Consider the following 26,024-nt stretch of genomic DNA (forward strand, 5'->3'; position numbering starts at 1 on the left):
GGAAAAGGGGTGGGTGGGGTGATTCAGGGCATATAAGAGGGTACTCAGACTGGGAGAACTGGATACTAACTCAGAGGCCAGAATTCAGGCCCTTCAGGGGCTTATGGAGGCCCGGAGCCAATGTTCCCAACATCTGCTCTTCTCCCAGGACAAGTGAGTCCCTCTTGCTGGACCCCTTTCCCTTGGTCACTCCTCCTGATCTTCCATTGTTTCCCCTTTTCTCCCCATAGGTAAAGATCTGGTTTCAGAACAAACGCTCCAAGTATAAGAAGCTCCTGAAGCAGAACTCTGGGGGACAGGAAGGGGACTTCCCTGGGAGGTCCCCCTCCCTGTCTCCCTGTTCTCCACCTCTTCCAGCCCTCTGGGATCTACCCAAGGCAGGGGCCCTGCCCACTGGTGGCTATGGCAACAGCTTTGGAGCTTGGTATCAGCATCACTCCCCAGATGTCCTAGCTCCACCTCAGATGATGTGAGTCTGAGGAGGAGCAGGTCAGGCCCCAGCCTCCTACAGAGCCCAGGCAGGACCCAGCCCACCTGCACCCTCTCTGGGCTGGGAGGAAACCAGATGGGTGTTCTCAGGAGGATGAGGAGCTAGAGGAGGAAAAGGATGGGGTGATGAGTCTTTTCCTCCTTGCCTCATAACCCAAATAGCCTTAGCCTTTGCCCCACCCCCACCCAGGACTGGACACTTTCCCTCCAGTCAGAGGCTCTGGAAAAAAACTTATTGGCTGGAGTTCAGACTTCCCACGACCCCTAGTCTTGTCACCCCTTCTTGAAATGACTGCAGTCCCACTACAGTCTGGGATTCAACCAGCAACAAACACTAAGTGTTTTTTCTCTTTGTGTGCCCTGGGCCTTACCCAGCCCATTGATGTGGACAGAAGCGGACAAGTCTTCAAGTTGACCATCACTGAGACACACCCACTGATTTTTCTAGATTTTTTTTACCTCCATAACTGATACATCTATTTACCATCCTGTGAAGAAGATGGGATACCAAAAATGTGGACTTTTGTGGACCTATGGGTAATTTTTGCTCCTTTCCTAAGAAAGCCCCTCTTTCCCCCGTATCTTCTCACTTTGAGTAGATAATGGATCCAATTATCCATCAAGTTCAACAAGTATTTATTAAGAGTCTGATTCCCATCCGGAATACCTAAACAAATCCACAGGCATACACTCTCTGGAACTCAGTAGGGTAAAACTTTGTGGAGAATAGGGACAAACAGACTCTTGGATGTTTAAGTAGAGATGTCCCAAACAGATGGGGTGAACCTAGCAATTCAGTTCCTCATAGCCGTCTCAGTCCAAAGGAACTGCTCATATTTATATCCAATCTGAGTAGCAGCGCTCCCCCTGCAAGCTCTCAGCATCCCCCATGTGATGAACATCCAGAAATTAAAGTTTGTACAGAAACCCAGGCCTTGGCTGAGGTCTGTTCTTGTTCTGACTTCTGGAGCTGATTGCTCAGCTTTCTCTTCTCTCCCAGCTGGCTCTTGCAGCACTGAACTAGAGGCACTGAGTCCTCTACCTCTACCTGGCTATCTGGTTCTAGCTCTGGAATGTTCTAATAATGTCCACATTTTCAGACACACCAGTGTGAAACCAGAAGATGCTAATACTGGGAATGATCAAAGTCTGAGTGATCATTATAGCAGATGCTCTCCTGGCCTAGTTCTGGAGGGAACCGGATACATCTCTGTGTCCACGTTGAGTCCAGGGAGAGTCCCTGCTCACCTTGGGAGAGGACACACTCACTGAGGCAGTCCAGTCCTCCCCTGGGAGAAGTGTCTCTTGGGGGTGGAAAGGCCCAAACTCACCTAGTGGAAAGGGGAGCAGGAGGGAGAGAAGAAGGAAAACCCTGGAAGGAACTGGACTTCTCCATCTATACATGTAAAGAGCCCCTGTTCTGTGTTAGGTCTTAGGTATATCAAGGTGACTGAGGCAGTCCCTGTGGGATAACAGGGAGCTAGAGAATGACCAGCCACTTGTGTGGTAAGTACCAGGCTAGGGAAGTACAGGGGACAGTGAGTACATAGTACAAACTCTCTCTCCCTCTCTCTCTCTCTCTCTCTCTCTCTCGGGGATTGAGGACAGGGGATGGCAAATAATTCAGGGAATCCAGTCCAGCCTGGCCCGAGACCTTGGAGGAGGGACCTCCAATGCCAGGCTAGAAGCTCCCAAGTCAGACTTCCCTCTTACTACCTAAACCTTTTCCCTAGCAAGCTGGAAAGCCCACCCAGGCACTTCACGCCAACCCAGACTGGATAGAGACAAGCCCAAGTTGGAGTATTATGTAGGGGAGGCAGTGGGAGCCCCCCACCTCAGGAGGCCTGCAGTCAATCCCTCTGAGGCCCTGAGGGGCCACCCCCTACTCTCCAAAACACACATGGAGTGATCTTCTGGGGGTGGCAGATGACACATGGTGGACCAAAGCCAAGGTCCAGGAGCAGGGAGGAATGAGGATGCCAGGAGAAGAGACACCTGCTCCCTCCCCACTGACACCTTGTCCTGCCCCTGGCCACCAACCCCCATTTCCACTGGCTTTCAGTGGCCCCAGTCCCAGGTTCCTCCTCTGGGTCTTCACTGAGGCCACAGGTCCTTAGGGCAGCTGTTCCCTCCCACATTGCTGCACTCTTCTTTCCACAGACCTGAGATAAGATCTACCGCCCCATCTCGGAAAGCCTCCAAAGGCGAGATTAATTGGACAGCCCAACACGAGTCGCATCGTTAAAACAACAGCCTAAGTTGTAAAGTCAAGTAGCAGGAGTATAATTACTCTTCCAGCCAGAGGCCAGCTGAGCTGACAGCGCCCCCCTCCCTTTCCAGCCAAAACAGGAATCCTTGTCCACTTGGGAGCTGGTCCAGTTTCCCTGGGCTCCTAACAGCTGATGGGAGTGGACGCCAGTTGGAGAGGCACCCCCTTCTCTTCCCACAAACCACTGGAGCTGCAGGAAGGGAGCCTGGGGGTCCTTTCTGTGCAGACACCTCTCTGGGAAAATTGGGTCATTAAGGGAGCGGGATACTATAGAATGGTTAAGAACTGGAGTTTGGGCCTCCAAAGAGTCCTGCTCTGCTGTGTGACTTTTGGAAAGTTACTTAACCTCTCTTTCAGCCTCCTTTTCCTTCCCCCAAGATGGGAACTTTAATAGGACCTGCTTCCCAGTGTGGTTGTGATGTTGAAAAGAGATAGTGCTCGTAACATGTTTGACATGGTGCCTGGAACATAGTAAGCACTCATTAATAATAAATGGTGTTTATAGCAGCTGTATGTATTGAAGAGGAGGGGTCACAGTGAGGCTGAGTTCATACTGCCACTGCCATCCATTCAGAGCAGGCAGGAGAAAGGGGGCTGAAGACTAGAGAATTCCACACATCCTGGATCAGCACCTCTGAGAGCCAGACACAGGCAAGGTCTTAAATGCAGAAGCACCAGCAGCTGTGCCTAGAGCTCACTCGCTCAGTTGCATGGGTCTCAGCCACAAGAAATCTGACTTGGGGCTGTTCTTCCCTCTCCCCCAAGGCTATTTTAAGACATGTTCCCCATCTCTTCCCCCAACAAAATGAGATTCAATTAATTCAATTAAAGCAATTTTGGGAGCAGCTCCTGAAGGCTTGCAATGTGAGATAATTACAAGTAATTTGCTGCTGTGAAGAGAAAAAGGGCACATGGGGTCTGGGGGGAAAGGAGTTAGCCCCCTCCCCACCAAGCACACACAGATCTAGAGGGATTCCACACTGCCATCTGAACTGCCCTCCCATTGGCCAAATTACTTGCAGGTGGGAAGAGGGAGCTTGTATCGGTGGGAGGGGGCTGGGAAGACAGAGTGACAGATTGCTCCTCCCCCACCCTGAGATCTGCCCAGCAAGATGGGGGTGGGGAGCTGGTTGTTCCCCCGACAAAAAGTCTGCATATCCCTAGCAGCTGATTACTCAGCTCCAAACCTCACTTGGGTTTGGATGCCTGAACTTGCCTTTGGGATTGTATCCAGAGTCAATGGAATGTTATCCGGGTAGCTGAGGCTTGTGTAGATGAGGCCTTAGAGATCAAGGACTTCCCCAGAATGTATAAGGGATGTCGGTAGAGAGGGGAAAGGACAGAGAGGACAAAACTTACTTCTTGCTTCCAAGCAGGTAACGATACACCCCTCTTTCTCCTCCCCTGATCTGATAATCAGCTTTTTAGTTCTGCCTGGCGTCCAACCTCAGCTTTTGCCATTGTCTCCTCTCAGCTTTCTGTCCTTGGGGCCACTGAAGCTTATTCCTTCAGAAAAGCATCTCACAGGTGTTTCCCACCCCTAATTTTGACCTGGGATAACCCTTTCCTTGCCAGGGCTCATTTGGCCTGGGGGAAGGTGATGGTGCCAAGAGGGGGCTGGCGAGGAAGGTGGGGGAAGGCAGTGACCAAGACCAATGTGTGGGGATGGGCTTCAGGCCTCTGCAAAAACTCCTCTAACCGCCCCCCCCACCGACTTCGCCTGGGAACCTCTGTTCCAAGAGATGAGTAATGTTTTCACAATTAGGATGGTAAAGAAAAATTCACTGACCCCAAAGTATTTCTTTTTCATATCTTCCCCTCTCTCCCATCTGTCTCCTGGCTTCTCCCAGGTCAAGGATGGGTGAAGAGGAGGGGCCCTTCAGTTCTAGTCTCCCCTCTCCAGTGCTTTTCCCCCGCCCCTTCTCCGAATAGCATTGCTGTTGGATCTGGGGCAGCCAGGGAGAAATTCTGGCAGCAAGTCCCTGGGCGACTGCTGTCTCTCCCCTTCCAAGATGAAGAAAGTTACAGAGAGAAAAGTGGCCGCCTCTTCATGCCTCCCCTTCCCCCTTTCCTGGCCAGCTCAGATTGCTTAAAGCAAGGAATTAAAGTTTCTTCTACCCTAAACCTCAAAGTACAAAAGCTCCAGACAAATACACAGAAACAGACAGATGTAAGGACCCAGGCACGGGGCCATCTTAAGTACACACACTGCCACACAACAGAGTGCACGCACAGATAGGTGGACACATCGGTGCACATGGAGTGGGCAGAACCGCACACGAGACACACGTGAGCCTTCCACGGTTGTACGCGGACATATTTGAAGAAGTACACTCCAGGTTACATACTCATAGAGAAAAGTATGACACAGAGGGATGAACCAAGAAGGAAATGCCCAGGGACTTAAACATATGCGGAAACAGACTGCAACATCCCCAGAAATACACAGACTAGATTCCCTGTGTGTGAGCTTCTCCCATTCACTTCTCATTCCCATCCCCTTTTCCTGGTTGTTGATCTATTTTCTGGGAATATTTCCCTGGTAAGCAGTTGGTGAGGGAGACTGAATGGCTGCATGGCCACAGAATCTGATAATTTGATTATGAATTTATTTGCTTTGTTCCGTGAAGCCTTGCCTGCTTCCCTTCCCGAGCTCTAGCAAGAGCTCCCGTCCCAGCCATTCCTGGCACATCCGGTGGCTCTGAGAGGTAGCCACAGATTCCAGCCCTGGCACAGGAACCCAAAGGCTGTCCTCCCAGATGGCTCCACTGAGCCTTCTGTGCCCTGGCCCTGACGGCAACTCAAGGAGGAGGGGTTGCAGGGGTCACGGGGTGGTGAGGAAAGCACTGCTCGGTTTCTGCTTGCTGTATAACCTTGGGCAAGTTACACACCCCCTCTGAAGCTTAGATAATTTCCCTTCCTAAATCTCTGTGTGTCTGTGTGTAAGGGGTTGATGTGTGTCTACCAGCACTTTCCACTCCAGTCTGGGGCACTGCAGCGCAGCCTGTGTCTTCTGTCAGACTGGAAGCTCTTAGAATACAGGGCCTCGCTTTTCCCACGAGACTGGATGCCTTTTCAACCCCAACAGCTTGACGTCTCATCTCTAAGGTCCTCAGCCCCACTGGCAGCCCGGGGGATGTGTCTGCCAGCCCAGGAAGGGAAAGGAGTTGGCCTCAAGCTCCTCCAAACATCAAGGTTTCTGGAGGACAGACACTCTCACAGAGCCAGGCCTTCAGCCTCTCTGGCCCCAAAATGGAGAGATTACTTCATTTCCACTTTCTGTGGAATATATGTGGAATATATTCCTCTGAGGTTCATCTGAACCGTGCCCTTTCAAGAGTTCAGATGAGTTTTGGGTCAGATCTTTGGCGGGCCTGAGGACTTCCACTCTGGCCTTTAGTCCCCCATCCTCTCCCCCTCCCTACTTCAAGCTGATGAATAACAGACAGGCCGAATCGTGAGGCCAGGAGCATGACATCTAGATAATCCCACTCCGATCACGAGGCTCCTTGGGGGGACCCTGCTCTGCAATCCCCTCGGGCCTGGCAGCCCGTCCCTGTGATCATGTTCTCTGGCCTGTTTAACCTGACATGTCAGGACCCGTGCTCCTTCCTCAGACTGGAGGTTGCCAGAGAGCAGGGCACCAGCTCCCCTCTCCGACTGAGGGGCTTCCCCTTCAGGGCTTCCTTTCTCTGCTGGACACCCCCTTTCCCCAGGCCTGGTGCTCCCGCTCTCTTTGGGATGGCAGGCCAGGTCTAAGTATGGATAGGGCCATGAGACCCTTGTCCGGGTCCTACCCCTCCCACTGCCCACCAGGTCTGCCACAGAGCCACCAGACCACTCCTTCAGATTGGCCCCAGGAGCTGCTTTCTCTGCCCCTGCAAGCTGGGGCCTGCTGCAGACTCCTCCTCCCAGCCCTGAAGCCACTGGGAATTCTTTGCTCCAACAGATCCTGGGGGAAACCAGACTGCGGGAGGCTGCTGACATGCCTCTGCTGGGCTCCTGTCACATTCCCCAAGCCCACGGGATCAGCTGGACCCACTGATGGAGGCTGCTCCCACCTCTGGTGACGTCCTCCTCTCCCCTCTGCTTCCTCTCTCCCAAAGCCTGAATCTGCCCTGGGACTCATCCCTGCTTTCAACTCCCTCCCACTCCCAGCCCCTTGGCAGCCCCATCTAAACAATATGAACTATTTCCCCTGGCCCCTTGGAAAATAAAATGTGTTTCCTCGTCCAGAGGGACTTCATGGAGTCCCTGGAATGCAGACACTCAGCTGAGAGGCTCTGGGCAAGTCACTTTACCTCCTGGATCTTTATTTCCTCACCTGTGCAGTGGGGATAATGATCGGAATGATATCTCAGAAGGTCATGGAGACAGAGCCCACCCTAAATGTGCTGTGAAATACACCAGGTATGCCAGCATGTACGGTGACCCATTCCTTTGCCTCAGTTCTCCTCTGATCTACCAACTTACCACGTAATGAAGAGTATAGTCATCCCCAGGAACACAAAAAAATAAAGAGCCAGATGCCCAAGTTCAAATCCAACTCTATGACCATAGGCAAGTTCCTTTTTCCTTCTTTTTTTTAATTGAGGTAACATTGGTTTATATCATTGTGTAATTTGGGCATGTTTCCTAACCTCTCTGTACCTCGCCTTTCTCATCTGGAAAATGAAGAGAATGGTTAATAGCCTGTGCTTCTTAGGGTGATGAGAACTAAATGAGTTAAAACACAATAGCCTCTAAATACAATCGGGATTCAGCAAGGATTAGTTGTATTATCTCTGACTGCCAAGCAAGAAAAACCTTTTCTGTCTCTGTCCCTGAGGGATCTTGTCCACTTATCCCTGTTCCTCTGCTGGTCTCCACCTGTGAGCAGAACCTCAGACCAACTGTCTTCCCCAAACACTCCCATGGCGAGAGTGGTGGGCTGACCGAGCTGCTTTATGTGGAGGGGACGGAGTTGTGCAGGACACTGGCTAAACGGTAAGGACTTCTTTCCTTTTTATTTGGAGGATAATTGCCTTACAATGTTGTGTTGGTTTCTGCCGTACAACAATACAAATCAGTCATATATGTGTGTGTGTGTGTATATATCCCCTCCCTCTTGAGCCTCCCCCGACCCCTGCAATCCCACCTCTCTAGGTCATCACAGAGGGCCAGGCTGGGCTCCTTATGTTATACAGCAGCTTCTCACTAACTCTTTTACACATGGTAGGGTATATATGACAATCCTACTCTCCCAGTTCGTCCCACCCTCTCCTTCCCCCACTGTATCCCCAAGTTTGTGCTCTATGTCTGTCTCTATTCCTTGCAAATAGTTTCATCAGTACCATTTTTCTGGATTCCATATATATGCATTAACATATGTTATTTTTCTCTTTCTGACTTGCTTCGTTCTCTATAACAGGCTCTAGGCTTATCCACCTCAATTCAACTGACCCACATTTATTCCTTTTTATGGCCAAATAATAGTCCATTGTATATATGTGCCACAACTTCTTTATCCATTCATCTGTTAGTGGACATCTAGGTTGTTTCCATGTCCCGGCTATTGTAAAGAGTGCTGAACACTGGAGTACATGTGTCTTTTTGAATTATGGTTTTCTCAGCATAATCCTAGTAGTGGGATTTCTGGGTCATAGGGTAGTTCGTTTATTCCTAGTTTTTAAAGGGCTCTCCATACTGTTCTCCATAGTGGCTATATCAATTTACATTCCCACCAACAGTGCAAGAGGATTCCCTTTCCTCCACACCCTCTCCAGCATTTACTGTTTGGAAGGGGTGAGGACTTCCAACTGTGTTTCCAGGACAGCCTTCTGAGTACCCTAGATGGGAAGGTATCCGAAAGTGAGATCATCCAGAACCTGCCTGGGCCAGAGTTCATGCAGAGGCAGCTGAGGTTCCTGACTTCTTCATTTGTGAATGATTGCCTCTACTGAAACCCAAGAATCCCTCCTGCTAGACAAAAAAGCAGAGAAAAAAAAGAGATTTCTTTTACTGATGTGCATGTGTGCCAAGTCGCTTCAGTCGTGTCCAACTGTTTGCAACCCCATGGACTCCTGGTAGCCCCCCAGGCTCCTCTGTCCATGGGATTCTCCAAGCAGGAATATTGGAGTGGGTTGCCATGCCCTTCTCCAGGAGATCTTCTCAACCCAGGGATCGAACCCAGGTTTCCTGTGTCTCCTGCATTGCAGGCAGATTCTTTACCACTGAGCCACTGGGGAAGCCCTCTGCCCTCCTTTACTGATATCTGATTGTATAGCTAGAAAACAAGAGACCTTCAGTTCAGTTCAGTTCAGTCGCTCAGTCATGTCTGACTCTTTGCGACCCCATGAATCGCAGCACGCCAGGCCTCCCTGTCCATCACCAAAGAGACCTTAGGGGGAAAATATTCCAGAAGTAGGGAAATTTTGGTATAGTGGCTGGATATAAGATAAATATAGGATGCTGTTCTCTAGTCTTGCAATAAATATGGAAATATATTCCTGTTATATTGGATATAGATAGATGTATATAGATGTGAAGAAGCAGCTCTTTAGCTGATTAGTAACTAAAAGATACAGGCATACCTCTGAGATATTTTGGTTTGGTTCTAGTCCACCACAATAAAAATGGATATTGCAATAAAGTGAGTCACACAAATTTTTTGGTTTCCCAGTGCATAGAAAAGTTATGTTTACACTGTACTAGAGTTGTTCACACTCTACTGTAGTCTATTAAGTGTACAATAGCATTATGTCTAAAAAAATGCACATACCTTAATTAAAAAATAATACTGTTGGAAACATTGTGCTAATAGACTTGCTCAATCTGAGGTTGCCATGAATCTTCAATTTGTAAAAAAAAAAAGAAAAATTGCAGGATCTGTGAAGTGTAATAAAGTGAAGTACAACAGAACAAGGTGTGCCTGTATTAAACTCCACCCTCTTCCCTTCTGTTGGGAAGGCCCAGCACATGGCTCTGTCCTGGGTGGCTGTCCTTCCATTCCATCTGAAGTATGGCAGACTTAGGTTGGAATCAAGAAAGGACTTTCCGAGTAGAGGGAGGAATTGTATATATGAGAATTCCCCTCGTTAGGCAAAAGGGTAAACTTTGGGCCCATTGAGGGCACCTAGAACTCCCAAGTCAACTGAGGAGTGTCCTAACTGCACACCACTGGTCTCATCTAGAACTGGCAGTATCGTTTGTTGAGCTCCATCCGTGTGCCAAGCTTTGTGTTAAGTGTTATTTAATTTCCTCAGGAACCCTGAAAATTACATATGCTTAGCTCCATTTCTATACATGAAGAAAATGAACCTCAGAGAGGGCAAATGACTTAGCTGAAGATACATAGTAAATGTCAAAGTCAGGGTTAGCGCTCAGAAATGTGCATACGTGTGCCTGGGTGTTTGCACATGTGTCCTACTCTATGAAACACTGGTATCTCTAAGGACACAGAGCTGATCTGGGAACAAGGGGGAAAGCTAAGCCTGGCATCCTCCCTACCTTCTCCCCATTTCAATTTTAGAGGCCATGGGATGGTGAAAGGGCCACAGGCCAGGGATTCAGGAGGCTGAACTCTGAAACACATTCACTGGAGGCCTTTAGGGGAAACTGTTGAACCTCTTGAGTCTGTTTTCTCACCTGGGAAGTGGGATAATGATGGCACTGCCTTTGCCAGGCAGCTGAGGAGATTAAATGAGACTGTGCCCGTGACAGCTTCTGGCACAAGCCTTGTGCACAGTAGGTGCTTCATTAGCCTCTTCACTGCCTGATCTTGGGAGGATCCAAGTCTGCATTTGAGAGACTTCCTTCCTTACCAGCCAAACTCCTGCTTCTTGTGGCTTCTTGCTCTCCTCAGCTTCCCCTTACCCTCTCTTAGCTGAAGGCACGTCACTGCTCTCCCCTACCCAGCACCACTGGTGATTCCTGAACTAAGGGCAGGCCTGACTGCTCCCAGGGGCAGGTGTGGGACAATGCCATAAGTGTTGCAGGATGTGGCCAGATGCCCTCAGTGTGCAGGGAAGGGCACAATGCTGCTGCCGCCAGTTTGCCAGGTATAAGCTGAACTGCCTGGGTTGGGGGGCACCCCCTCCCCCGCCCCAGCCAGTCCTCCAGGGTGTGAATTTCGGGACCCTGCTCACTCAGCAGACACTGCCAGTCCTGCTCACACTTGCTCCAGGAGACAGCCCAGGCATTTGGGCCTTGAGGCCCCTCCCCACTCAGCCCCCTCCCCAGCTTCGCCTCCTGCCAGGGCGTCTATCCTAGCCACCCTGGATCCCTACATCACTCCTTCTCTCAGACAGCCCACCTTGGGGCTCAACAGACCAATCCCAAAGTCTCTCCTTTGCCAGGAGGTCTCCTAAATTCACTACCCCTCCTTTGCTATGTGACTTTGGGCAAGACACACAGCCTCTCAGGAGACACTTCCCGATGGACGAGTAGATGCAATGATGACCCCTGAGGCTGCAGCTACTCTTGGCTCCTGCATTGCTCGCCAAGCAGCTAGTGATTGGGTGCTGGGTGTTCCTCTCATTGTCTGGTTGGCCCTCAACAGCTGAGAGCGGGAGGTGGTTATCATTCCCCCCTCAGCCCCACAATCCCTCATCTAATGGGAGTGGGAGGGATTGTATGAGGGATCCCAAGAGAAGGCTTCACATATTCACCTGGACAGTTGGTGTCCACTGAAATCCTGCTCTCCAGCCAGCACGACGAGCACAGAGTGAACATACACAACCCCTGTCCTCATGCTTTATATCCCAGTCCAAAGCTCTACCCCCAGGGACCTTGGTATGAAAGACATCCCCCGCCCCCTGCTTCGCAGCTCAGCAACCCTCCCCAGGGTGAACAAAAATTCTCCATGTCATCCCTGCCCAGTGCTCTGAGCTGGGGACAAGACAGTAAAGGTGAGACCCAGGCTCTGCCTCCACAGAGCAAGGACTGGGGGCCTGGAAAGAGAAGAGTCATCCAGTTAGCAGTGACTAGCCGGCTGAGTGACAAAGGAGAAAGACGCGGGCTGGGGACCTGGGCTGAAGGTCTGGGAAGGTTTCCCTGAGGACTGACTCAAGGGCTTCTGGGGCAGAGGGTCTGGGCCCCTGCAAAGAGCTGGACGCTGGCCTTCCTGACACCCCCAGCCTTCTCTGCCAGCCCCCCATCTGCTCCCTTTGCCCCAAGCCCCACCAAGGCCCCCATCAGCACTGTCCTCCTGCCCCTCTTCCCTGGGGCTCAGGAAACTCATCTCCAAGCACTTTTTGGCTTCTAAACCTCCCAGTCTCAGGCTGCTGGGTGGTTGGTAAACAGCTTATTAAGGTGATTAACGCTGCAATTAAAGCTGGAAAAACAGAGGCCAGGGTGCTGGCTGAAGGCTCTCCCTTCTCCTCCCCCCTTCATTCTCCCCCAGCCCTCCTCTGCCATCCCCTCCGGGCATGGTTGATGCAATTCAGCCTGACTTAGCCAACCAGAGCCCTCACCTAGGTGGGGAGGCTGCACATCAAATGTCCGGTCTCGGTGCCTGGAATCCCCTTTCCCGCAGAGGTGGGAGGCTCCGCTGGCCTGGGGAGTAGGTGGTAGTGATGGTGTGTTGCTGAGGCAGGTGGTGTGTGGAGGCTGAATTGGGGTGAAGTCTCTAAGACCCCCTAGTATCCAGGACCCCTTAAAGGGAGGGGCCTCAGAGACAGGGGTTGAGATCATCCTTCTTATCCATTTCCGCAAGTGAGAAGGGCAGGAGCCCTCTCCTCCCAGTAGAGGGGCAGGGGTTTTCTTTCTCCAGGCTCTCAGAGTTAGGGTGGCTCCCAGCATGTCTGAGGGGCTGGCAACTGCCAGATCCTGACCCTTCCCTGAGCTTGGCATCCAGGGGAGTATTTAAGAACTCTCTGGGTCCATGCCATCCCTCCCTTTAGCATATATATATATACTATATACTAAGTCGCTTCAGTCGTGTCCGACTCTGTGCGACCCCATAGATGGCAGCCCACCAGGCTCCCCTGTCCCTGGAATTCTCTAGGCAAGAGCACTGGAGTGGGTTGCCATTGCCTTTCAAGAAGCCTTCAAGGCTCCCCCACAAGCCTCCTTCCCTTGTGCCCGGTGAGTCCTGGGAGGGGAGTTATTCTGCAGGTGGGATCTCCAGGGAGTATGTTCCCAGACCCCCATCTCTGCCTCTCATGCTGCCATCCTTTTTTCAAGGCACAATTCAAATGCTGCCCCCACCACGAAGCCTTTCCACGTTTCCTTCCCACCCACCACCAGCTGCCCTGCCCCTTTCCTCTGACAACCCACCCAACCCCCTTGGCTGTGTCAGGTTTGCCCAGCCAGGGGCCTCTCCAGGGTAGTCCCTGCTTCTGACCCTGGAGCTCCTCACCCAGAACTGTGCCTCCTTGCCCAGGCCTCAGTCATCTGTGGCACCAGTGCCTAGAATAGTGCGAGAAATAGAGCAGGTGTTCAGAAAACACTGGGTTGACTCACTCCTTTTTGGAGTGCACCTAGAGATGGGCAGATCAACAAGATGGCAAGTGCAGCCAGGGGCCTGGGTCTGAATCAGTGGCATCGAGGGTGGGACGGGGCAGGAGTCAAGGTGGGCAGTAAGCCCCATCATCCTGTCACCATCGTCAACAGCAACTTTGATATACTGAGCAGTACTTGGTATGTGCTGTGTACCTTGTGAAACATTTTATACACACTATCCATTTAGTCCTCTCAACAACTACCTGCTAGGCAGGTAGCATTAGTCCTATGCTATAGGTACTAGGCTTAGAAAGGCTAAAGGATTTGCTTAAGATCAGACAGTCAGTAGTGGAGTCAGGATTCACCCCAGGTCAGCTGACTCCAGCGTGCACATTCCTGACTCTAGCATCAAGCTTTTCCAAGGATCAGCCCTGAGGAGGAAGGCCAGCCCCTCCCCCCACACTCCTCCCAGGGAAGAACCCAGGAAGGAAGGCTGGAGGGCTGGGGTAGGCAGAGCTACTCAGCTCTCTGACACCCTACCCTGGGCATTTTAGTGAAGTGTGCTGCAGAAAAGCCTACAAAGAGCACCCATTCTCCAGACAGACCAGCATTCAAATCCCAGCATTGCCACGTATTAGTTATGTATCTCTGGGTTGGGAAGATCTCTTGGAGTAGAAATGGCAACCCACTCCAGTATTCCTGCCTGGAAGATCCCATGGGCAGAGGAGCCGGGTGGGCTAAAGTTCGTGGGGTTGCAAAGCATTGGACACGACTGAGCAACTGAACATGCATGTAAATTATGTAACATTGATGGAGATTGTATCTCTCAGATGAGCCTGTTTCCCCATCTGAAAAATGGGCACTATACCACCCACCTTCCAGGCTGTTTTGAGGATCACATGTAACGTGCTTGGCACAGAATATGGGTTTAACAAATCCAGCCCTTACTAAGGTTTGGAGAACAGTGACCCTCGGGGCAGATTGGGGTTCCCTCGCCCCCCTCTTCTTCTCTGAAGGCTGTCACGAGGCAATGGGTGTAGTCAAGAAGCACCTGGCAGAAGATGGGCTCAGCCGCCCCACCCGGGCACTCTGCCAGGTCCCCCACCTAAGCACCTGTCCCCGTGCCCCCCCACGCCCCACCCTAGGCTGGTGAAGAGGGTGACCTGCTTGGCCTGGAGGTGAGGAGAGGAAGAAGGGGAGGTCAGGGGTGGGGCTGACCCTGAGGGAGGTCACCCGGGCAGTTAATCCAGCCTGACAGAGCAGGGATGAGCAGGGAGGAATTAGGAGCTTACAACATCCTTTCATCCCGAAGCAGCCCGCCAGCCAGCCTGCCCGCCCAGCCTCCCTCCTTCCTTCCTCTCTTTCTGCCCTTTTTTTCCCTCTCCCTCCCTTTGCTGGCAGCCCAGCCCTAATAAAATGCAGTGTCTCCAGCAAGTCTGCCCGGCTGCCGCCTCGCTGCTCCTGCCTGCACGCAGCCCTCAACCCAAACTGCTCAGCTCAGCCCCGCCTGGCAGCTGCCACTTAACCCTTGCCAGCCCGGCTGGCGTCCGTGGGCTGGAGGCCCTCCTCCCTTCCGCCAGCCTCAGGCAAGGGGGAGGGGAGGCCTATTTTCTGAGAGGCAGAAGGGTAAGGTGGAGGCTGGAGGTCCCCAGGTTCTGGAGTCCTGCTGTTCCACAGGGCCCTTCTGTTCTGCTTCCTCATCCTTATTCTGCTTTGTGGCTCACAGTCGCCCCAGAGGCCCGAATGGGTGGGGATTGTTGTTCCCATTCAACAGGTGAGAAGCTGAGATTCCGACAGGGAGTTTCCAGGCTGAGCTGGGTCACCCTGGCTGCTGGATGGTGTTGCTGAGTCTCCAGTCTAGACTTTTTCCAGTATAGGGAGCTGTCTCTGCTGTGTGTGTGTGCACCTGTGTATCCCTTGGAGTGTTATTGTTCGTATATTTGTGTGATGCTAATGTGTCTCAGGTGTGCATTCAGTATCTGGCCTCAGAGGACAACATGAGTCCATGTATGTGTGATGGTAGAGAGATGTGAGTCTTGGTACATGTGTGAGAGGTGGCTTCACAGCGTGTGCATGAATCCCATCTGTATCTCCCATCTGGGCCAAGATGTTTGTTCACGCACACTTCCGTTCCTGCTGCGACCTCCAGCTCTCTGTCTCCAGAGTCTTGGAGTTGGGCAGCTGGAAGAGGAGGGGGCGAGACTGCTGGCCTAGGCCGTCAGTGAGTCAGGGCCCAAGCACTCCCTGAGAAGGTCAGTGTGGAACCCCCCTTGTCTGTTTCCATGGCCCAGCCTGGATCTCAATGGCCTGCGGTCCCTGCCAGCTGTGGGAGCAGTGGTGTTATCCCTGCCTAAGGCCTCGCCCTCACCTCCAACTGAAAGGGACAGACAGGAGGGTGAGTGGTAAGGAAATGCCTGGGCATGGAGGCAGGGGGTTTACACATGTGTGCAGCATGTCTGTGTGTGAGCCCAGGATCAAAGAGCAGCCCTGAGGTGACCCAGCAGCGGCAGGCAGCGGTGGGGGGCTGCTAAATCACGCCGACAAGGGACGCCAAGCAGAGTGGAGTCAGGGAGGCCAAGGGCTGGGAGCCTCCATTCCCCAGACCGTGGGCCAGCCGTGTGGTCAGAAGCATCTGTTTCCCCCAGCCAAGCCCAACTCAGCTCTTGAGCTCAGAGCCCCAGCAGTAGGTCCGCAGGGCTCTAAATCCCTTAGGAGCCCCTGCTCAGAGGTCCTTCCCCACCAAACAACTTCCCTGACTCCCAGCCCTCCCCTGAGAGCTGCCTGCCTCTAGCCTCCAGTTCAAAGAGCTCAGTGGTTATTTTCTTCTTTTTTATTAATGTTATATATAAAGGTGAGTCCAATAAGAAAGCAGAAATGAGAAGGCTGGGAGAGGGTGGGAGCTGGCTTCGTTCCCGTCCCCCTGGGGTGGGACTCTTTGAGATCCACCATGTCTCTCCTCGCGCCTGCGCCTCCCACCAAACCCAAATCCAGCCGGAGCCCACATCTCTGTTTCTCTCAGCTCACTGCGCACAGGCAGGTACATCCAGGAGGAAAGGGCCACATAAATAGGAAACCACAGGAGGGAGGAGACTGCTTCTCTCTGTTGCTTTAAAAAAAAATACATACTATATATATAGCTAGAGTCTTCTACCCCTCCTCTTCTTCGATATTTGACCACATCAGGGGTGGAGGAAAGTTAGCTTTGGGGGGACATCTGGGCCAGGAAGAGCCAGTGCTACCAGCCTTTCAGCCAGCCACCCCCTCACCCCTAAAGGTACCGAGTTATAACACCGTGCACCTCACCCGACATTCTCTGTCTTGGCGGGAACAATCTGTTTCCAAGGCCACCGGAAAGGGGGTGTTCGGGGGTTTGTCTTTCCTGGTGTGTCTCCTTGGAGATTTGGGGTTTGGCGCCAGCTTACTGGAGGAGAGGAAGAGGTGGGAAGAGGCGGGGTGGGGGCGCGGGGGTGAGCAGAGGCGCCCACGCAGGGGAGATTGGTCCTAACTGTTAACAATGCCCTTTGTCTTCCTATTTTTCAACAGCTTTTGAAACCAAAGTTGTGCAAAGTCCTGTACATGGGAGAAGAAATGGGTGGTCGGGAAGGCTGCCTGGGACCCACCCCTCCTCTTCGACCAGAGTTGGGGAGGCGAGGTGCTCCTTGAATTCTTCTCTCTAAAGCCACAAATGTTAAAAGCTTCCCTTACTTGGGGCTTTTCTTTGGTGTAACCCTCAAATCTTAAACGAGGGCTAGAAGTTCAGGGCAGGGCTCGCTGAGGTCCCCACCCTGAGTCCCAGTCTCATGGTCCAATGTCTTTTTGGCAGAGGGGATGCTCAGGAAGGAGACAACCACAGGTGGCTTGGGGGAGGATCTTGGGCCTGGCAGGTCCTGGGATCCACAGTGCCTGGTGCCCCAGCCCAGCCCAAGCCTGACCTGCGCACACTCCACAGTCTCCCCAGTACCCAAGGAATCCAGTCTGGGGACCGAGTACTAAGATTTAGAATCTGGAAGGTGATGAGCCATTTGAAGCCAATCCAGGCTCTTGGAGCAGAAGGGGAACAGTTGTCCCAGCTGGAGTGGAGTGCCCAAACATCTGGAGGGGCACCCCAGTGTCTAGGCAGTGAGTGGGAGGTTCAGGGGGCATCCTTGGTCCATGTAAATTTCCTCTGGAAGCTCTTGGGTCCCTGGAAGAAGGGGCAAGGGAAGGGGAAAGGGATGTCCTTTCCCCTGTGCTCCTCGATGATTCCTGAGTGTCAGCTAGGACGGAGGCGCCTTCTGCCTGGTCCCGGGGTTCCTTCGTGAGGTTCAGGACGGGTAGGTGCTCAGTACACAGCCCCAGGGTTGGGCGGGGGCCCAGGGGAGGCATGGTGCAGGGTGGCTGGTTGAGGCGGCTGCTGCTGTAAGTGGGGTCCACTCAGGTTCTGTGCATGGTACCAGGAGTTGGTGGGGTCGTCCAGGTAGCTGGGGGAAGCACTGTACGGGAGTGGCGGGGGCAGCTGGCTGCGGGCAGGGGCTGGAGTAGAGTGGGAAGAGGTGTCCCAGAGGGCAGGTGACGGTGGTGAGTTGCAGGCCATGGAATCGCTGTTGTTGGGGCTGTGCTCCAGGGGAACCTCCCCATTCTTATAGAGCTTCTTGAATTTGGAACGGCGGTTCTGGAACCAGATTTTCACCTGCCCCAAGAAGAAAGGGGGAGCTAGTTAGCCTCTTAGAACACCGAGTGAAAAACCCGTTGGGGAAGTCAATCTGGAGAGGGCTGGGCCAGAACCCACTGTCACATGAGACCCAGGCAAAATCCAGGCATCCTGCCTCTGGGCCAGCATCTTTTTCTACTGGGGATAGAAATTCAGCTAGGAACTTTTGGCAGCTTAGGTCCAAATTCTGCTCTGCCACTTACTAAGTGTGTGACTGTGAGCAAGTTACCCGACCTCTCTGGTTTTTGCTGTCCTCATCTGCAAAATGGGGACGCTGGCAGCACGATTACCTACCTCATAGGGTCACTATAATGCTCAAAAAAGTTAAGACAGACAAAGAACTCGAAGCAGCCAGCCATACACCTGACATAGTAACCACTGAACTCCAGAGGGGAGGAGGCAGTTTGCAGCATTTTGTTCACATTAGAAACCCATAAGCAAAGGTGCACAGATATACAGAGACAAATACACACCCACATAAGCATCTCCATGTGCATGAACATACCCACTCACCACTTCACACACAGGCACCAGTCTATAAAGACACACACATGCACAGATACACCCAGATAAACGCCCTGCAAACATGAGCTCCCATGTTCGCACACTCAGGAGCCCTTCAGGGCTGGTTAGTGGGGGTGATCTGGGACTCAGGAGCAGGTGAGCCATGATTCCCCAAATTTCCCTTGGGGTATCTCCCCCTCCGCCTGCCGCTCTCCACCCCATGACTGGTACAAACAATGAATCAGCTCCTCACCGGGTGACCCAGATTCCCGGCGGACTGGGCCCCACGCAGCCGCAACCCAGGCCCGCCTGTCAACACCTGTAGGGAGCCAGGCGTCTGCCACTCCTCCCCTGAGCAGTGACAGGCTGCTGGGGGCTTTAGGGACAGGCTGGGGCTGGGGGACTGCCACCTCTGAGTCCCTACCCCCCTTTGTGGGGAATTTGTTCTTGCCTCCAAGCACACAAGGGGTGGAGCATTTGGGTACTGAGCAGGAATGCAGTCTTTTGATACAAGCACACATTTTTGTACATACACTCACCACGGGGCCTAGTCAAGTACATGTGTCCATCAATAAACACAGTGGCCCTTGAAAGGTCTTCCTCCTTAGGTGCGTTTCCCACATGTACTGTACACACATTAGTCTGTGTGCAAACAGACATGAATACACATGTATGTACACCCCTCACACACACACCTAGCCTGGGGTGGTGGGGTGAGGTGGTGGGGAGCATGATGTGGACTCCTAGCAGTGACCAACGCTGCTGGGAGCCTGTGGAAGCTGGGGATTCTGGGGTAGAGGGAGGATACCTCTCCTTCTGATAGACGCACTCAGTCCACACTCAGTCGCATGATTCACAAATATGCACACCTGTACACGTGCTAATGCACAAACTTCAACCGAGTTTGAGATCTGGGGGTCCTTCTACCCACAGACAAGGGTTTCAAGGGCCTGCAGGCAACTTATTAAGCCATCCAGGCTCAGCGGTGCCTGGGGTATCCCGGGGTCCCGCAGGACCCCACCGAGTCCTCAAGGCCTTCGACCGCCCACCACTGACCTGCGTCTGAGTGAGGCCCAGCTGCGCGGCCAGCTCCGCGCGCTCGGGCAGAGCCAAGTACTGGGCCTTCTGGAAGCGGCGCTGCAGGGCGGCCAACTGGTAGCTGGAGTAGATCGTGCGCGGCTTTCGGACCTTCTTGGGCTTCCCGTTCACCATGCGCACCTCAGCTTCCGGCTCCCCCTTCACGGACACTGCAGGCAACGCACCGGGAGGTGGGCGACTCAGCCTCGGCCAAAGACACCGTCGCCCTCCGGAGCCCCGCGGGAGCCCCCACCCTCCGGCCCACCGACTCGTCCCGGGACTTCCTGGCGGCGCTCTCCGCCGCCGGCGCCCCGGGAGGGAGCTGCGGCCGCAGAGCCTGCCCGGCGGCCGCCCACGACGCTGCGCTCCCGGGCTCCTAGCTCCCCGGGTCCCGGCGCCAGCCACCCCTGGACGCGCACTGCCGCCGCCTCGCTCCCCTCAGTCCCTGCCACCCGCCTGCTCGCCGCCCTCTCACAGGACCTCGCCGTCGGTCACTTCTCTCGCTCTTTTTTTGTTTGTTTGTTTTTTAGACCTTTTCTTTTTAGAATAATTTTAGATTTCAGAAAAAGTTGCGGGCACATCAGACTTCCTTTTCCTTCGCCCTTTCCTCAGATCCTTTCTTCTGTCTTTTCTTTCACTTTGTCTCTCCATTTTTATGCCTCCACTTTATAAATAAAAATTTTATATTTTATAAAAACATATTTTTATGCCTCCATTTTTCTTTTTGCCCCCGTTTCTTCACTCTCAATTGCTGCTTCCCTCCCTGTTTCCGGAATTCTGAGGGGTCTTTCTCCGTGTCCCCCTCATCTTTCTCCCCCTCCCCAGCCCAGTTTCAAACTGCGGTCGCAGAACTCCCAGCGCCTGCCGCCTGCCCGGAGCCCGATGGAGAGCCGCTTGCTGAAGTGCCGGGAAAGCACCTGGATCCGGAAGCTCTCTGACTGTCCAGGGCCCTCTCCTTCTCCGCCTCGCTCACCCGGATCCTCACCCGGGACCGACCGCGGCGTCCCGCGTGCACCATGCCCCAAAGGCGACCAGTTTCTGGACTGGAAGGTCGTCCGTCCACTCTGGGGTCATCTAGCTCACCGTCTCTAACTTCAGACAGTACATTTCTTAGCCCGGACGCTCCCCTAGATTCTGGCTCCAATTCCTCTCTCTCGGGAACCTCCCAGTGCCTCCCATTCTCAGCGACCCCGCGGTCCTCACCTGGGTCCTGAGCGGGCAGCGGCTGCTCCCGGTAGGCTCCATATTGCCGGTAGGAGGTTCCGTAGGTATATTCCGACTTGGGCGAATAAGCGCCTGTGCCTCCAAGCCCGTTGAGATTGAACTGGTGGTGGTAGGTGTAGGGGTTTACGGTCTGGCCATAGGGCTGGCCCGAGTAGTAGTCGTGCTGGGGAGCGCTGTAGTAGCCCAGGTCAGTGACGGAAGACTCGGGCAAGGTGGGCGAGTCCTTGGAACCCGCATGGCAGCTGAGCGAGCTGGAGATGTCGGTGAGGATGCTGCTGAGCTTGCGATCGAAGGAGCCACTCATCCTGGCGGGCGCCGTACCACCCCCGGGCTGGCCTCAGCCGGAACGCCGAAGCGGGCAGGAGCTCGGGGGAGGCGGAGGAGACGAGGCGGGGTTGTGTGTCCGGAGGGCGAGGGGGAGGGTTCCCGGCAGCGTCTCTGGGGAGGGTCGGTCGAGGGGCGCTTAGACCATCGCGGGTCTTCGGGCGGTCGCGGCGCGCCTCTCGTCGCGTCCCAAGCCACAGTCAAATGCTGCCAGCTCCGCCCGGCCAGCCGGTTATAGACTCAATAGTGGAGTCGCAGAGGGAGGCCCCAGCGCTCTGATTGGCTGCAAGTCTTGCCTTCCAGGCAAAACATGCTCTTGCGCTCTTTCGTTTCTCTCTCTCTCATTCTTTGTTGTTACTCAACACACAAACACACACACTCACACACACGCACAGTCATACACACACTCTCTCTCTCACACACACTCACACAGACCCCTCTGTTCCTCCTCCTGTGGATCCCTTCCCCAGCCCAGATAACCCCTCGGTGTTCCTGGAGGAAAGAGTGGGACAAGGGTATCTTTGCAAGAGTCCCCAGGTCTGTCCGTCTGTCTCTCTGCCTGTGAGTGGAAGGTGGGCTCAGGTGCCATAGAGGAGGGGAATTTGGCCGCTGGGTGTCTGTGAGGTAGGTGGTTAAAGGTGTGTGGGGTGGCGGGGCAAATGACGGGCAAACATGCCCAAAGTGGCAGGACCCAGGCTCATGAAAATGTTCTAGTTTTTTCTTTTTTTAATTAGAAGAAAGAAAAAAAATAGGTTAAAGAAAAAGTTTGAATATATATTACTATATCATTTTTACAGCAATGCAATCACAAAAGGTAACTTTAAAAAATGTTTTTAATGAATGAAGGGGTCCATCAGACAAAAGTGCATCAGGCCTAAAAAAGTCATCACTGGGTCCAGGGAAGCTCCAGGAGGTGCACAGCCTGTGTGTAGTGATGTTAAATTTGTCTCCAAAAGTTTCAGAGATGACCTAGGCTTGTGGGAAAGAACATGGTCCCCATGAAGATGGGTGGGACACAGGCTGGCTCTCTGTGCTTCAGTAAGTTTGGGGGCAGATTCTGTGTTTCTGGGACTTCTCATACCCAGACAGAGTGAGCATTTTTAGAGACCAGGGGTGTGTGATGTGGGGATTTCATGTGTTCTGCAGCACATACAGAGTCCATGTTCGTACAAAGAATGCACATGAGTGCAGGAGTGTGCATGTGAGAGAGTGAGCCAGTGTATATGGGAGTCTGAAAGCAGTGTGAGTGGAGGACCACGGGATGGGGTGTCTGCGTGTGAATTTGTAGTTGTATACAGATGCACATAAAACTCTCAGCACCTTCCCAACCTCAAGTAGTTGAGAACCATGATGGCCCACTGAACCCTGTCCCCCCCAAGAAAGAGGCTCTCCTCCCTGGGGACTCCCACCTCCTAGTTCTGTCTGGCCTACAAGGCCAGCTTTCTAAGTCATCCAAACTGCTCCCAAAGCTTTAGCTCATTTATCCATTCCACTTTAAATTCTGTTCTCCGCCTTTCTTGGTTGGGGGGAGAAGGAGTCTCTTCCAAATATCAGTTCCTAGTTGCATACAACCTTCACATAGGGCTCCGCGGTCAATTCTCCCGTCCTCTTCCCCCGCCTGACTCGGCTAACTTGTCCCAGGACGCATAGTGCCAGCGCGCCACCTTCTGGTCAGTCTTTGGCCCTCCAGCATCCCCAAGTCTTGCCCAGCCCGGAGGAGGGGTCTCTTTCGTAGACTCTGTCCGGTGGAGAAGCTTGCTTTAGAAGAAAGCTTTGGAAGGGGCTCTGTGCCCCTTTCCAAAGCCAGACCGCCAGGGTAGGCTGTCAGGGTTCTCAGGGCTTTGAGAGCTGCCGTTCGCGAAGACAGAAAGCCACAGTCCGGGGTGCAAGGGGCAGGAGTGCCCGCCAGGCCCAAGTGGAGAGGCCGCGGCGTGGGAAAGGTGGGGGCGGGGGCTGGGCCTGGGGAGCGCTATCTGTCTGTCTATCTCCGCGTCCCCCCAGCGCCTATCGCCGGCCGCTCCGAGCCCGTGGCGGGGCGAGTTACCACCCGCTCTGGATGCCCTCTGTTCTGGTGCCAAGAGGGCGCCTGGAGAGCCCGCGGCGCTAGGGGCAGGAAGGGCACTGGGCGGGGCCGGCCCTCCCTCCCAGAATGGAAGTGGGGGAGGCAGGCAGGGCCTGCTTTGGAGCCCCCAGCCCTCCAGAGTTGGATAAGTCCCTTCTTGGGGGTTCATTCATTCATTCATTCACCCGTCAACTGAGACAGAGAAACGCCAAGTAATGCAGAGACAGAAGGAAGTCTACCTTACTCACGCGGTACTCAGTGAAGCCTCACTCCCTTCCCTCCTTCTGGCACTCCTAAGTAAAGTGAAGGAGCAGTGGGTTGGGAGCTCGGAATCCTGGAATCATGAAAAGGTGGTGGTGATGGTGGGTTATGTTAGGATAATTTCTATGCTGCATTCTGCTATGAAAATGTAAGAGTTCTAAAAGCAGATTTAAACTGCAGCATTAGGGACTGAAGAGAGCAATTAAATAATTGTTTGGTAATGTGAAGTTAGCATCTGATCCCCCATTGCCCTCTGTGCTCCAGGACACTAGGGACCGTATCTGTTTAGTTCACTACTATGTTCTAGATACCAAGGGCAGGTCCTGGCACACACACAACGTCAGCACTCAATACATGTTTGATGAATGAATAACTAGGACTCCCTAATACTGGAGAGGGGCTGAATCATCTCGGTTGGGTACGCTTGCAGGGTTAGGGAAAGGGGCAGCCTGGGGCAGGCTCTGGCATCAAGCTGTCCCACTCCAGGATAGGAGCAGCTTCCCAGATGAGGCCATGTGGCCCCAAAGGGGCCCGTCAGGCCAGCAAGACTGGAGCCACCAGCCCCTGGGCAGGCACCTGCCAGCTCAGGGTGGTGAGGTTGCCAGAGGATTCAGTGGGACCAGTGCCACCCATTGCGCCTCATCTGAGCCAACAAGATGAGCAGGTGTCAGCCCGGGCATAGTCCTGCCCCGGTGGAGGGGTGATGGAGGGCAGACAGTCTGATGCCTCTGGGAGGCTGGCAGGAGGGAGAAGGGGCAGTGCTGGCCAATACCTTGGAGTCCATCGAACACCCTCTCTCTGGTACGAGAACATGTTGTCTGTTGAAGCAAGCGATTCCTTACAGCCCAGATATTATGCCACCTGGGCACTGCCAGAGCAGCTGGATTTACAGAGTGCCAGGTCTGAGGGAAGGAACTCAGGAAGGACCCAGCCAGAGGGTGAGCCAGAGAGGGTGAGTCAGCCAGCTCCTGTTCTCTTCATTGTCTGGTGAGCTGGCGCCACCTAGTGGTCATTGCGAGGAGGCGTGTCCAGCTGCACTCCGGTAGACTTGGGAAGCAGGCCACCTGCAGTGTCCCCCCATCACACCCAGAAAGAATGTTATCTTTACTTATTTTAGAAGCCCTATCAACACTAAATACTCACTTTTCACCATGACTTTGCCTTACTCTGAAGTTACCACCTCTCCCTCTTCCCACCCATCCTTGTCCAGCCAGTGACTCCTTCCCTTAGGTTTCTCCTTTGTAAATAAAAAAGTGGATTATTAGATGGCCTCTGAGGTCCCTTCAATCTCTGATGTTCTAAGATTTTGATTATAGGACTCTTGTCTCTTAAAGGGGAAATTCCCTCTATCTCCTCTCCAACTCCCTTGCAGATGCACCCCTGGGTGCATCAAAGGACTCCATACAACAGATATTTCCTGAGCTTCTGCCATATTAGGTTCTGAGAATGGAGTAGTGGACAAGGAAGACACAGTGGCCTCCTCCATGGAGGTCCAGGTTTAGTGGGGGAAGTGAATATCCATGCCACCATTTCACTACAGTGAGTGAGGGATGTACTGGGATGGGGAAGCACAGGCTGGAGGCTGGAGGTAAAGCTGCAGTGGAGTAAGAGCCCCAGAACACAGAGCTCCTGGGACTCTGGAGCAGGAGAGTGGGATTTATCTGGAGGCTATGGAGACTCGCTGAAAAATTTTAACCAGAATAGATTGAATTTTCATTCCAAAAGGTTTCCTCTGGTGGCTGTGTGGGGATGAATCAGAAGGATATGCTTGGAGTCTGGGAGGCTGCTGCAGAAGCAGAAACCAAGGGGGAGCTGTGTCTGGGTTAAGGAAGAAGCAGCAGAGGGGGAGAGAAGTGTGTGGATTTGAGAGATGGTTAGAAGGTAGACGGAATGTGCTTGGTTGTGAGTGACAATGAGAGGGGAAGAGCATGGAGTAACACCCAGCTTCTGACTTGGGCAACTGAGTGGAAAGTTGAGACCATTATCTGAGGGAAAGACAACATCAGGGAGAGGGGGTGCTTGATGAGGAAGAGGACCTGTCCCGTTTTTTTTTTTTTTTAACCTTTTCATCAGAGTATCAAATTTATGCAGAAAAGTGCACAAACCATAATCAATGATTTGCACAAACCAAACATGGCTGGTACCTGAGTTTATTCCCGGTGTGAGTACCAGGTTGAGAAACAGCATCACCAGCACTGGGACTTCCCTGGTGGTCCAGTGGCTAAGATCCCGGGCTCCCAAGGCAGGGGGCCTGGTTCCATTCCTGGTCAGGGAACTAGATCCCATATGCCGCAACTAAGAGTTCACATGCCACAACTAAGACACAATACGGCCAAAACAAACAAACAAACACCGCCAGTACCTTCAGCTACAGCTTCCCAAGGTGAGCATGGTCTGAACTCCTAGCACCACCGGTCAGTTCTACACATCATGTCTGGCTTCTTTGGCTCAACGTAATGTTTGTGAAATTTATTCATATTGTTGGACATATTTGTAGATCATTCATTTTCAGTACTGTAGGTAGATCTTCTAGCAATGAATGTGCCAACATTTATCTATCTGTTCTGCTGTTGATGGGCATTTGGGTAGTTTCCAGTTTGCTGCCGTGGGCATTGTTGTTCATGGGCTTTGGTGCAGATATGTACACACTGCTGTTGGACATGAGGAGTGGGATTGCAAGCCACGGTGTGCGCATGTGTTCT

The 26,024-nt window shown here is 53.0% G+C and overlaps 2 protein-coding genes across 3 annotated transcripts in view; one reads left to right on the forward strand and one right to left on the reverse strand.

The window, feature by feature from the left end:
- The window catches only part of DLX4 (distal-less homeobox 4), a 5,859-nt gene extending 4,439 nt beyond the window's left edge, over positions 1-1,420 (forward strand). The window contains exon 3 of one of the 2 annotated variants that reach the window (XM_010842774.1): positions 231-1,420. In XM_010842774.1, coding sequence (XP_010841076.1) covers positions 231-473 — 243 coding nt within the window. In that variant the 3' untranslated portion in view covers positions 474-1,420. The remainder of the gene's footprint in view (positions 1-230) is intronic. The other variant, XM_010842775.1, reaches the window with a different exon arrangement.
- Positions 1,421-15,995: 14,575 nt separating this feature from the next.
- On the reverse strand, positions 15,996-21,188 carry DLX3 (distal-less homeobox 3). Its single transcript, XM_010842776.1, has 3 exons — positions 20,655-21,188; positions 19,431-19,621; positions 15,996-17,849 (listed from the first exon to the last, which is right to left on the reverse strand). Exons 1-3 carry the CDS (start codon positions 20,977-20,979, stop codon positions 17,502-17,504), a joined length of 864 nt encoding a protein of 287 aa, XP_010841078.1. The 5' UTR covers positions 20,980-21,188; the 3' UTR covers positions 15,996-17,501.
- Positions 21,189-26,024: the final 4,836 nt, after the last annotated feature.

The sequence above is a fragment of the Bison bison genome, unplaced genomic scaffold (assembly GCF_000754665.1).
Source record: "Bison bison bison isolate TAMUID 2011002044 unplaced genomic scaffold, Bison_UMD1.0 scf7180017864180, whole genome shotgun sequence".
Classification (NCBI taxonomy): Eukaryota; Metazoa; Chordata; class Mammalia; order Artiodactyla; family Bovidae; genus Bison; species Bison bison.

Coding starts and splice junctions, on each gene's coding strand:
- DLX3 (XM_010842776.1), bottom strand. CDS start 20,979: ATGAGTGGCTCCTTCGATCGCAAGCTCAGCAGCATCCTCACCGACATC. Junction 19,622..20,654: donor GCTGCCCGCTCAGGACCCAG/GTGAGGACCGCG, acceptor CGTTGCCTGCAG/TGTCCGTGAAGGGGGAGCCG. Junction 17,850..19,430: donor TGGGCCTCACTCAGACGCAG/GTCAGTGGTGGG, acceptor TTCTTGGGGCAG/GTGAAAATCTGGTTCCAGAA.